This window comes from Ylistrum balloti, unplaced genomic scaffold (genome assembly GCF_031769215.1).
Source record: "Ylistrum balloti isolate Yb309-2 unplaced genomic scaffold, AGI_CSIRO_Ybal_v1 Utg371890, whole genome shotgun sequence".
NCBI classification, from domain to species: domain Eukaryota; kingdom Metazoa; phylum Mollusca; class Bivalvia; order Pectinida; family Pectinidae; genus Ylistrum; species Ylistrum balloti.
Genome location: NW_026782932.1, coordinates 105,662 through 119,018, shown reverse-complemented (window position 1 = coordinate 119,018; position 13,357 = coordinate 105,662). Strand labels below are relative to the sequence as shown.

At 36.4% G+C, this 13,357-nt stretch overlaps 1 protein-coding gene across 1 annotated transcript; it reads right to left on the bottom strand.

Moving 5' to 3' along the window:
* Positions 1-94: 94 nt before the first annotated feature.
* LOC132563867 (glutamine amidotransferase-like class 1 domain-containing protein 3, mitochondrial) lies at positions 95-13,305 on the bottom strand. Its single transcript, XM_060228624.1, has 7 exons — positions 13,171-13,305; positions 10,341-10,393; positions 9,082-9,192; positions 6,106-6,225; positions 4,559-4,654; positions 1,182-1,338; positions 95-752 (listed from the first exon to the last, which is right to left on the bottom strand). The coding sequence occupies exons 1-7, from the start codon at positions 13,288-13,290 to the stop codon at positions 612-614; spliced, it is 798 nt and encodes a 265-aa protein (XP_060084607.1). The 5' UTR covers positions 13,291-13,305; the 3' UTR covers positions 95-611.
* Between the last annotated feature and the right edge of the window lie 52 nt (positions 13,306-13,357).

Here is a 13,357-nt window from a genome sequence, read left to right as displayed (position 1 = left end):
TTATATAAAACTAAATTACTGTATGAAATAAATGAAATAAACTCTTGTACAGAGAAAATGTTTTTGATGTATTGCAAAGTATACCAAACAATGATCAATCTCCACCACAACTTTATTAATTATTGTATACACTAGCATATTCAACATTCCTTCATTTCTTAAGTTTTTCATGGACATCTGAAAAACATCAGATCTTGTGTACATCTCAATATAAAAGTTGTTAAAGTTTAGTAGTATGATAGCAGTATAAGGAAAAAATTGTAAAACTGAAGTATATTGTAAGGCATGATTCTATCTTTGTTAGCTAAACCTGTGTCAAATACAAGTTGTGAAATGTTGTTACACAAAATCATAAGACAGTACAGTCTTGTTAGTAATACAGCTACATGTAGTCCAACTGTCCAACCCAATATTCCAGCTGGTTGTGACTGAGAGTGCAGAAGAAGGACCAATGCCGGTTGATTTTTAAATCCTTTTTCTCTGGACAAGATTACACAATGTAGTAATATAAAGGATAGTTTTGTGCACCACATATTGATGTCTAGTGCATTGTCTCTAGGTAGATGTGTTTATACTCCCAACGTTGATCTTAATTTACATGCATGCCTCTTCTATATTTTGCTTTTAGTGTTGGCCAAAGATAGAACATTTTCTACCATTTTCCCGATACCATCAAAAATTTCATGGAGACCGGTTTCACACATGAAGGCTGGTGTAGTTACTATCTTATTCTTCTCATCCACATGAAAATCCTGGTTAGAGTTAAGGGAAAATCGCTAGAGTGATCATAAAGTATGAGGGTCACCAATACTGCTGATGAATAGGTACAACATATTTATTTGTACCACACTATCATGAAAGATCTTCCCATTTTGAGGGATAAAACATCAGATATACAAACACTATGATGCAGACATTTGATTTTTCTCAAGGCTTCCATTGGAACACTGGGTCAGTGAATAACAATTAGTTATTGGAAAGTGGTAAAGTAAAATCTTGATCAATCAATTTTAAGAGCTGAATATTTAAACATTTTAAAATTCCTGTGTATTAAGAAGGAAATGTTATAACACTGACCACAAACTGTTACATACATGGCTGTTGGGCCTTATTCAAATCAGGACTACCAATGTTAAAAAAAAAACAACTACCACAGTTGGTACAGTACAGTAAAAGGATACAGTGACATTTTTCTTGATGTGTTTGGATCCCATCGAGTCTATAGCACCAGCTGTTCCTGCATACGGCCAACGCCCTCCTTCCTCCTGATCTGATCCTACAGTCACTTCACAACCTGGCACCAGCTTTGCTGCCAGGACAGGAGCGATACAACACAGTCTGAAACATAAACCTGCACTTCCATCATACAATCAGGACAGGGGCGATACAACAGTCTGAAACATAAACCTGCACTTCCACCATACAGTCAGGTACAACACAGTCTGAAACATAAACCTGCACTTCCATCATACAGCCAGGACAGGGGTGATACAACACAGTCAAAAACATAAACCTGCACTTCCATCATACAGTCAGGACAGGGACGATACAACACAGTCTGAAACATAAACCTACACTTCCATCATACAGCCAGGACAGGGGCGATACCACACAGTCTAAGACATAAACCTGCACTTCCATCATACAGCCAGGACAGGGGGCAATACAACACAGTCTGAAACATAAACCTGCACTTCCATCATACAGTCAGGACAGGGGCGATACAACACAGTCTGAAACATAAACCTGCACTTCCATCATACAGTCAGGTACAACACAGTCTGAAACATAAACCTGCACTTCCATCATACAGCCAGGACAGGGGGCGATACAACACAGTCTGAAACATTAACCTGCACTTCCATCATACAGTCAGGACAGGGGCGATACAACACAGTCTGAAACATAAACCTGCACTTCCACCATACAGTCAGGACAGGGGCGATACAACACAGTCTGAAACATAAACCTGCACTTCCACCATACAGCCAGGACAGGGGCGATACAACACAGTCTGAAACATAAACCTGCACTTCCACCATACAGTCAGGACAGGGGCGATACAACACAGTCTGAAACATAAATCTGCACTTCCATCATACAGCCAGGACAGGGGCGATACAACACAGTCTGAAACATAAACCTACACTTCCATCATACAGCCAGGACAGGGGTGATACCACACAGTCTAAAACATAAACCTGCACTTCCATCATACAGCCAGGACAGGGGGCAATACAACACAGTCTGAAACATAAACCTGCACTTCCATCATACAGTCAGGACAGGGGCGATACAACACAGTCTGAAACATAAACCTGCACTTCCACCATACAGCCAGGACAGGGGCGATACAACACAGTCTGAAACATAAACCTGCACTTCCACCATACAGTCAGGACAGGGGCGATACAACACAGTCTGAAACATAAACCTGCACTTCCATCATACAGCCAGGACAGGGGCGATACAACACAGTCTGAAACATAAACCTGCACTTCCACCATACAGCCAGGGCAGGGGGCGACAACACATTCTGAAACATAAACCTGAACTTCCAACATACACTCAGGTACAACACAGTCTGAAACATAAACCTGCACTTCCATCATACAGCCAGGACAGGGGGCGATACAACACAGTCTGAAACATCAACCTGCACTTCCATCATACAGTCAGGAAAGGGGCGATACAACACAGTCTGAAACATAAACCTGCACTTCCACCATACAGTCAGGACAGGGGCGATACAACACAGTCTGAAACATAAACCTGCACTTCCACCATACAGCCAGGACAGGGGGCGATACAACACAGTCTGAAACATAAACCTGCACTTCCATCATACAGTCAGGTACAACACAGTCTGAAACATAAACCTGCACTTCCATCATACAGCCAGGACAGGGGCGATACAACACAGTCTGAAACATAAACCTGCACTTCCATCATACAGCCAGGACAGGGGCGATACAACACAGTCTGAAACATAAACCTGCACTTCCATCATACAGCCAGGTACAACACAGTCTGAAACATAAACCTGCACTTCCATCATACAGCCAGGACAGGGGCGATACAACACAGTCTGAAACATAAACCTGCACTTCCATCATACAGTCAGGTACAACACAGTCTGAAACATAAACCTGCACTTCCATCATACAGCCAGGACAGGGGGCGATACAACACAGTCTGAAACATCAACCTGCACTTCCATCATACAGTCAGGAAAGGGGCGATACAACACAGTCTGAAACATAAACCTGCACTTCCACACAGTCTGAAACATAAACCTGCACTTCCACCATACAGCCAGGACAGGGGCGATACAACACAGTCTGAAACATAAACCTGCACTTCCACCATACAGTCAGGACAGGGGCGATACAACACAGTCTGAAACATAAATCTGCACTTCCATCATACAGCCAGGACAGGGGCGATACAACACAGTCTGAAACATAAACCTGCACTTCCACCATACAGCCAGGACAGGGGCTACAACACAGTCTGAAACATAAACCTGCACTTCCATCATACAGTCAGGACAGGGGCGATACAACACAGTCTGAAACATAAACCTGCACTTCCATCATACAGCCAGGACAGGGGCGATCTGAAACAACACAGTCTGAAACATAAACCTGCACTTCCATCATACAGCCAGGACAGGGGCGATACAACACAGTCTGAAACATAAACCTGCACTTCCATCATACAGTCATACAACACAGTCCACTTCCATCATACAGCCAGGACAAGGGCGATACAACACAGTCTGAAACATAAACCTGCACTTCCATCATACAGCCAGGACAGGGGCGATACAACACAGTCTGAAACATAAACCTGCACTTCCATCATACAGCCAGGACAGGGGCGATACAACACAGTCTGAAACATAAACCTGCACTTCCACCATACAGCCAGGACAGGGGCGATACAACACAGTCTGAAACATAAACCTGCACTTCCATCATACAGTCAGGTACAACACAGTCTAAAACATAAACCTGCACTTCCATCATACAGCCAGGACAAGGGCGATACAACACAGTCTGAAACATAAACCTGCACTTCCATCATACAGCCAGGACAGGGGCGATACAACACAGTCTGAAACATAAACCTGCACTTCCATCATACAGCCAGGACAGGGGCGATACAACACAGTCTGAAACATAAACCTGCACTTCCATCATACAGCCAGGACAGGGGCGATACAACACAGTCTGAAACATAAACCTGCACTTCCATCATACAGCCAGGACAGGGGCGATACAACACAGTCTGAAACATAAACCTGCACTTCCATCATACAGCCAGGACAGGGGCGATACAACACAGTCTGAAACATAAACCTGCACTTCCATCATACAGCCAGGACAGGGGCGATACAACACAGTCTGAAACATAAACCTGCACTTCCATCATACAGTCAGGACAGGGGCATTACCACATGAAGCATTACCAGATACAAATATTACTTACTGGGCTTTATCTAAACTACTTCATTTTACCAGACCTGACAAATTTGAAATGTTTTTCATCATACCCAATGGGTTTGCTCTCCTTGTGGAAGTCTGCTATAACTCTTTGAACATCCTTCTCAACCTTCATACCACCAGCTCCATCTACTGCAAATGTACACCTATGAAATGGAACATAACATATGCAAGAACTGTAATGAAAATTATGCCTCTCTTTATTTAAGTAAATATGCTGAGTTATTTCGTGATTTTTTTATACTACAGCTTGATACTTGTCTTGAAAACCTTGAGGTTTAGAACAAGTGATTCTTCAACAATTTCCTTCTAATGACTTAAAGATATTAATTATTACTTGATTAAACCTTTTTCATTTGATATAAAGATACTAACATTTGGCACTCAATTATTCCTCATTTGATTTTGGTCATCTCTATTTCCTAATATAAAAACAAAATATTTTTCTAACAAAAACTAGAAAATTTCACCCTGACCATTGACCCTTAATCAAATGATTATAAGCATTGAAATTCATTCAACTGTTTCATTATAATGTTAACAACAAGAGGCCAGTGGGATTTAGGGGTCATCTGACTTTAAAGACCTAAACATGAAAGAGACCAAATAGGCCTAAAATGAACTGCTAAAATACACTACAACTTTACATAGAAGACATTGGTTTGTTCCTAAAGACATTTTCTGTAAACATGCATAGTTTTTATACATGCACAACACAAATTCCATTACTTCGGACATATTGCTTGTTAAAAAAAGCAAACTACAGGCTCAATATCAAGACTCTTGGCCTTTTGGTTATTGAGAAGTTCTTTAAAGATTTTAACATATTTGCCTCTTGTAACATTGAAAGTAGGTCAAGGTCATTCATATTAACAAAATTTAAAAACCATTTATTCCAGCATGCTACAGTCCAAATGTAAGCTCCATGTGCCTTTTGGTTATCTAGGAGATGTTGTTTAAAAATATTTGACACCTTTGACCTTACAAGCAGGTATAATATGTCATTCATGTTAACATAGTTTGTATTCCTTCATCTTATCATGCTACAGACTCAATACCAGCACCATGGGCCATTTTGTTATTGAGAAGAAGTTGTTTAAAGATTTTGACATATTTGACCCCTGTGACCATGAAAGTACATCAAGGTCATTTATATTCACAAAGTTTGTAGTCCTTCATCCCATCATGCTACAGGCCCAATTATCAGTACCCTGAGCCTTCTTGTTATTGAAAAGAAGTCATTTGAATGAAAAGTTTATGCATGGCAGATCGTCAACAGCACATGGCGCACAATGATGAAAGAAATGACCTATAAAAGATTACAAGGGACCTTCAGCTTTGCCCTCTGCATTTTGTCATGTGGCTTAAATCTCACCTTTGATTTTGATCAATTCACTTCATAGTGTTGACAGAGGCAGCTTTTGTAAGAATTTTTATTTGATCTTATGTGTATGTTGAAGTCTTATTATACAGCCTGATTTTCCATTCTTTTAATGAGAGTACAAAACTGACAAGATTTACATTGGAATCTCATAAATTTCGTACACTTGTAAAATTTAGATATATTAGATAAGAAATAACAAAGAGTACAGCTCACAAATTTTTGGCAGCTCCAAATCCACCAGGTAGGATGACAGCATCAAATTTGGAGGAATCTAAGTTTGATAAAGCATCAATTTTCCCTCTGGCTATTCTTGCAGATTCTACCAGTACATTTCTGATGGAAAGAGATGTTCTAATTAATGGAAATATTATTTCCCTTAATTCAAGTACATGTTACATGTACTATATATCATTATCTCCCCTACATGTTACATGTTCTATATATCATTATCTCCCCTACATGTTACATGTTCTATATATCATTATCTCCCCTACATGTTACATTTACTGTAAATCATTATCTCCCCTACATGTTACATGTTCTATATATCAATATCTCCCCTACATGTTACATGTTCTATATATCAATATCTCCCCTACATGTTACATTTACTGTAAATCATTATCTCCCCTACATGTTACATGTTCTATATATCAATATCTCCCCTACATGTTACATGTTCTATATATCAATATCTCCCCTACATGTTACATGTTCTATATATCATTATCTCCCCTACACGTTACATGTTTTATATATCATTATCTCCCCTACATTTTACATGTTCTATATATCATTATCTCCCCTACATGTTACATCTTCTATATATCATTATCTCCCCTACATGTACTATATATCATTATCTCCCCTACATGTTACATGTTCTATATATCATTATCTCCCCTACATGTTACATATTTTATATATCATTATCTCCCCTACATTTTACATGTTCTATATATCATTATCTCCCCTACATGTTACATTTTTTATATATAATTTTCTCCCCTACATGTTACATGTTCTATATATCATTTTCTCCCCTACATGTTACATGTTATTTATATCATTATCTCCCCTACATGTTACATATTTTATATATCATTATCTCCCCTACATGTTACATATTTTATATATCATTTTCTCCCCTACATGTTACATGTTCTATATATCATTATCTCCCCTATATGTACTATATATCATTATCTCCCCCACATTTTACATGTTCTATATATCATTTTCTCCCCTACATGTTACATGTTCTTTATATCATTATCTCCCCAACATGTTACATATTTTATATATCATTATCTCCCCTACATGTTACATATTTTATATATCATTATCTCCCCCTACATGTTACATGTTCTATATATCATTATCTCCCCTATATGTACTATATATCATTATCTCCCCCACATTTTACATGTTCTATATATCATTATCTCCCCTACATGTTACATATTTTATATATCATTTTCTCCCCTACATGTTACATGTTCTATATATCATTTTCTCCCCTACATGTTACATGTTCTTTATATCATTATCTCCCCTACATGTTACATATTTTATATATCATTATCTCCCCTACATGTTACATATTTTATATATCATTTTCTCCCCTACATGTTACATGTTCTATATATCATTATCTCCCCTACATGTTACATGTTCTATATATCATTATCTCCCCTACATGTACTATATATCATTATCTCCCCTACATGTTACATGTTCTATATATCATTATCTCCCCTACATGCTACATGTTCTATATATCATTATCTCCCCTACATGTTACATGTTCTATATATCATTATCTCCCCTACATGTTACATGTTCTATATATCATTATCTCCCCTACATGTTACATGTTCTATATATCATTATCTCCCCTACATGTTCTATATATCATTATCTCCCCTACATGTTACATGTTCTATATATCATTATCTCCCCTACATGTTACATGTTCTATATATCATTATCTCCCCTACATGTACTATATATCATTATCTCCCCTACATGTTACATGTTCTATATATCATTATCTCCCCTACATGTTACATGTTCTATATATCATTATCTCCCCTACATGTACTATATATCATTATCTCCCCTACATGTTACATGTTCTATATATTATTATCTCCCCTACATGTTACATGTTCTATATATCATTATCTCCCCTACATGTTACATGTTCTATATATCATTATCTCCCCTACATGTTACATGTTCTATATATCATTATCTCCCCTACATGTACTATATATCATTATCTCCCCTACATGTTACATGTTCTATATATCATTATCTCCCCTACATGTTACATGTTCTATATATCATTATCTCCCCCTACATGTTACATGTTCTATATATCATTATCTCCCCTATATGTAAAATATATAATTATCTCCCCCACATTTTACATGTTCTATATATCATTATCTCCCCTACATGTTACATGTAATATATATCATTATCTCCCCTACATGTTACATGTTTTATATATCATTATCTCCCCTACATGTTACATGTTCTATATATCATTATCTCCCCTACATGTTACATGCACTATATATCATTATCTCCCCTACATGTTACATGTTCTATATATCATTATCTCCCCTACATGTTACATGTTCTTTATATCATTATCTCCCCTACATGTTACATGTTCTGTATATCACTATCTCCCCTATACGTTACATGTTCTTTATATCATTATCCCCCCTACATGTTACATGTTCTGTATATCACTATCTCCCCTATATGTTACATGTTCTGTATATCACTATCATTCAGGAGCAATACTTCTGGCTTTTAATCCCTGTATTAGACATATTGATTATCTGTAAAATCTTCTTACCTCTTACTAATACTAATGTCACATTTTCTATAAAAAAAAAATCTACTAGAAAGAGAAGACTGAAATATCTTGTTTTGAGAAGTTTGTCAATGACAGGTCTACAAATGCACATTTATGTAGATGCAAGGTTCGAATAAAAGCAATCTTAATCACGATAATTTTTAAAAAGTTGATAATAATGAATAGCATGCTAGGTAAGTGATCCTGCTTCATATTGTAATAAAAGCATAAAAGTTTTATCATCTGGGAACTCCAAGTAAAATATTCCCTTTATCTCCGGTTTTCTATTCAGTTTATATCTAAAAAGCACATACCTCTTGGTGTCCATTGGTTCCCCTTTGGTATGGTCTATAACATGCATCTGATCCACATCTGGAGCAAACATGGACACCTCTGCTCCTCCACGGCTCAAATGGACTAAAGTTCTGAAAAAGTCAATGAAATTGATTCTTTTCAAGCTGTAAAATTTTGTTCCTGTATTCACTATCATGGCCAACATTCAATTTGTCTCTATTATTTTGTTCTACATGAAAATAAAATATTGTTGTATAACATGTATACATGAACAGTTTCAAGAAAATGACATTTACCTTGTAAATGAGTATACCTTGAGTACAGTGAACTAGCAGTAAAGATATGCTCCAATCAAACTCTGGTATCAAAAATGCACACAAAAGGCAATAACTTTGTACAGCAGAACTGACTGAAGTTCAAATCCAATTTCAGAATGTGATATTGTCTCCACAGACAAATGAATGTATGAGGTATAGTCAGGAAGTACTGAGTGATAACAATCTTAAAATATCAAATTCTAACTCGCATCTTGTTTTTATAACTAGTCCCAAAATCAAAAAGACACAACTAGGGACCAAGGGGAACCTAGATATGAAATCTAAGAAAGGTCCATTGAGTACTACCCAAGAAAAAGCAATAACAAGCCATTATTATATATCCAAAATGGCCACTTTCCAGGCATTTTGTTTTATGATCTGTTCCAAAATAAAAAAAAAAGGGGGGGGGGCACTACAAGGAACCAAGGGGAACATACACATGAAATATTGGAAACATCCATTCCATACTATCTTGTTTTTCCTATCAGTCTGAAAATGGATTATGCACTATTTGGAACCTGTAGGGTGTATCTAAATATGAAATTTTAGAATTGTCCATCAAACACTTCAGCAGAAATAGTGATAATAAACTATAGCTATCAAATTCAAAGATGACTGCCTGTTGATCATATTAATTTTCAGACCAGTCTAAAAACATTCACAACTAGGGACAAACATGAACATACATATGAAATTTGAGATTGATCTATCTAATACTTCTCTTGAAATAACAAATTATCAAAGTTAAAATCAGGTGGTCATCTTCTTTTCAGATCAGTTTTAAAATGGGACAATGAACAACTAAGGACCAAGATAACACTACATATGGAATATGAAAATGATACTCCAGCAATTCTCAAAAACAAAACATAACAATAATTTAAGGATATATGGACAGTCTATGGACTGATGGGCAATAAGAATAACCCACCATGATAAAATCAAAGCATGACCATACTTACGCTGATGCTTCATGGACTTCAGTTCCATCATACACCCCACAACCTGACAAAACCTATCAACAGGAAATAACCATGCAGAGTTTACAATATCAAATATTGTATCTTGTATGTTTTCATGATTGCAAGGTTAAGTAGACTTGACTTGACAAGGTTTAGAACCTAGAGATTTCAAAGTCCAGACAAATACCAAAACTAGAGACCCCAAAAGACAATACTAAACAGAGGCCAAAGAAAAATTTGAACATGTGTTAATTGTGCCAATGATTCGTGATCATGACAAGACAAATAGACAAGAGGCCCAAGGGGCCTTAACGGTCACCTTAGGAATATATGTCAATAATCTGGGGATTTCAAAATGTAGCAAAAATGTAACAACACTTGTGCAGGACCATGTGTAAAACATCTGTACCAAGTTCGAACATGATCCACCCAGTGGTTCTTGAGAGGAAGTCCAAAATGTCTTAGCCAAACAAAGGCCAGGGCTGCACATTTATATAAAGCAAATCACGTTTTTCATTTACAAGTTGAAATATAGCTTAGTAGATACATGTATAGCTAAAGTATACAATTTCAAGTCTATCCACAATCTTTTCCTTGCCTAATACAATAAGGCATCCAACTAAACAAACTCACATAAAACAATGTGAAAAAATCTTGTGGTACTTCTGAGACCGGAATATATATGTATCAAGGCTGAGAAATGTAGTGTTACCACAGGTATTGAACCATATTATAAATGTAGCTCAGAACATAGAAGGTTCAGGGAGTAATAAGATCTGGATTTGATGAAATATCTGGCTACACATTTTTTCTCATCTATATGGTTGTCATAAACACACAACATGTTTTTATTAAGGATTAATATGTAACAAATATCAGAAGGGCTAATTTTGGACCAGTTATCTTTATTCTCACAAACTTTGCAGTCCGTTCCCTAAAGATCATCTATATGAAGTTACACTTTTGGTTCAGGACAACAAGATTTGCGAAGATTTAACAAATTCTACCCCTTTCTGCCCCTTAAATATGCTCCCATTGAGGCCACACCTTTTTCTATTGTAAACTTAAAGAAGCTTACTTTACCTAATTTTACTCCTTTTTTACCCCCACCTGGGGCCCCTATTGCAGCCATTACTTTTTTTTTTTTCCCAAACTAAATGTGTCTTATTACACAGATGCTAAATACTTAATTTGGTTGAAATCCATCAACTTTGAATTTTGACCCCTTTTTAGTGCCCCCTGGAGGGCCTGTTTATGACCCAATTTTTTTCTAATTCGCAAACTTTGTAGACCTTGCTCTAAGAATCATTAATTTTGAATTTTAGGAAAATCTGATACTTGGTTCATAAGAAGAAGATTTTTTAAAGATTTACCTAATTTTACCCCTTTTTTGCCCCCTCCTGTAGCCCCTATTGGAGCCACACCCTTTTCTTTCGCAAACTTGATGCATCTTACCATAGGGATACTTTGTGCCAAGTTTTGTTGAAATCCATCAAGTGGTTCTTGAGAAGAAGTCGCAAATGTGAAAAGTTAACAACGCACGACGGACGACGACAGACAAATCATGATGGCAAAAAAAAAATTCAATTTGGTGAAGAAAATCTGTATTTAAATCCTGAGAATCTGTGGGTTATTTACAATGATACTAAGATATTTCTGCCAGTAACAATGCTGATCATTAGCAATCAAGCCAAAAGTGTTTGTTAATAAACATATTTCATAGCTTGATGCAATAAATGATTATTATGGCCCTTTATCATTACTCATCTAGTGCTGGTTTTACAGGCTTACACATTGAACTGCAACAGATATCTGTAAGAAAGTTAATATATAAAATCACAATAATACCTAAGCAATATGGAAAAATGGGGAGTTGGGGGGGGGGGGGAGGTTGGCAGGATAAGTGTGAATGTACATCATTATAATTTATTACTACTGTCAGACTTAGTGTTGCTACTGGTCTAGGTAATTTTTGTAATTTTGACCAAAGGCTAACAAGCTTCATTCATTTTTGGTGCAATGAGTCATGCCTCAATACATTTTGCCTTAGTTTATAAATCATTTTGTTAAAACTGTGCTAAAATAAATGCTCAATGACCATTTTTTTTTTTTTAGAAAATTGAATTATTGATGCATGAAAATACACTGTAAGATAATAATTTTGGATAAATGAGAAAACAAATCATACTTTTGAATCTTGTTATGAAGTGAAGATCATATATCTAATTCAAAAAGACCTAGGTAAAACTACATTATTTGGATTACGTTTGCTCTTGATTTTCTAGATATACAGCCAACTTTTTTGTTGAAATCTGTCAAGTACATTTTGTAGGTTGAGAAATAATTACCTAGTTACCAAACAAAATACATATGGATGTTTTTGGATAAATCACAAGTAAACTTAGCACCACGACCTGGATCCACTATATAACCTATAAATGATCTCTCATAATATTGTTTCAGTTATGAATAGCAGTGGTGGTACACTACTTATATAATTATTGTTTAGTATGATGTAGCGCTAGAACTGGTAATTACACAAATGCAAGAAAACTGGTTAAACTGTTCACGTGTCTTTCTTTACATTTTTTACATTCGGAGTTATAACTGTTCTTCAGAGCGATGAACAATGCACAATGAATAGTCGAAATATGTTTGTCGAAATACAATGGAAGCTCCTAGGAACTTGTCGAAATACAATTGAAGCTCCTTGGAACTTCTGTTCATGTTAAATATATTCGACACTATGTTTTTTTTCTTTTATCCTATATCTGCAAGGGCACGTAAGGACAACACAATATAACCATATCATGGGTTCTGCAGGCATTACCACAGCAACTTTAGAGCTCATAATTCCAGAAGAATGGAAGTGACACTGTAAAACACTGCTGACAATGTTTGTGTGTTTTGAAAACAGTGTCTTCCTGATGCTGTACAAAGTACGAGCCATCACAATCCGGCTGGATAAATATAGAGCAGTAATGAAAGAAACAATCTATGGCGGATGTAATATTTAC

What these genes read in the sequence shown, in the direction of transcription:
- LOC132563867 (XM_060228624.1), bottom strand. Translation starts at nt 13,290, where the DNA reads ATGGCTCGTACTTTGTACAGCATCAGGAAGACACTGTTTTCAAAACAC. An exon ending in TGAGCTCTAAAGTTGCTGTG is followed by an intron (nt 10,394 to 13,170) that starts GTAATGCCTGCA and finishes TCCTGTTGATAG; the next exon opens with GTTTTGTCAGGTTGTGGGGT. An exon ending in GAAGTCCATGAAGCATCAGC is followed by an intron (nt 9,193 to 10,340) that starts GTAAGTATGGTC and finishes TGACTTTTTCAG; the next exon opens with AACTTTAGTCCATTTGAGCC.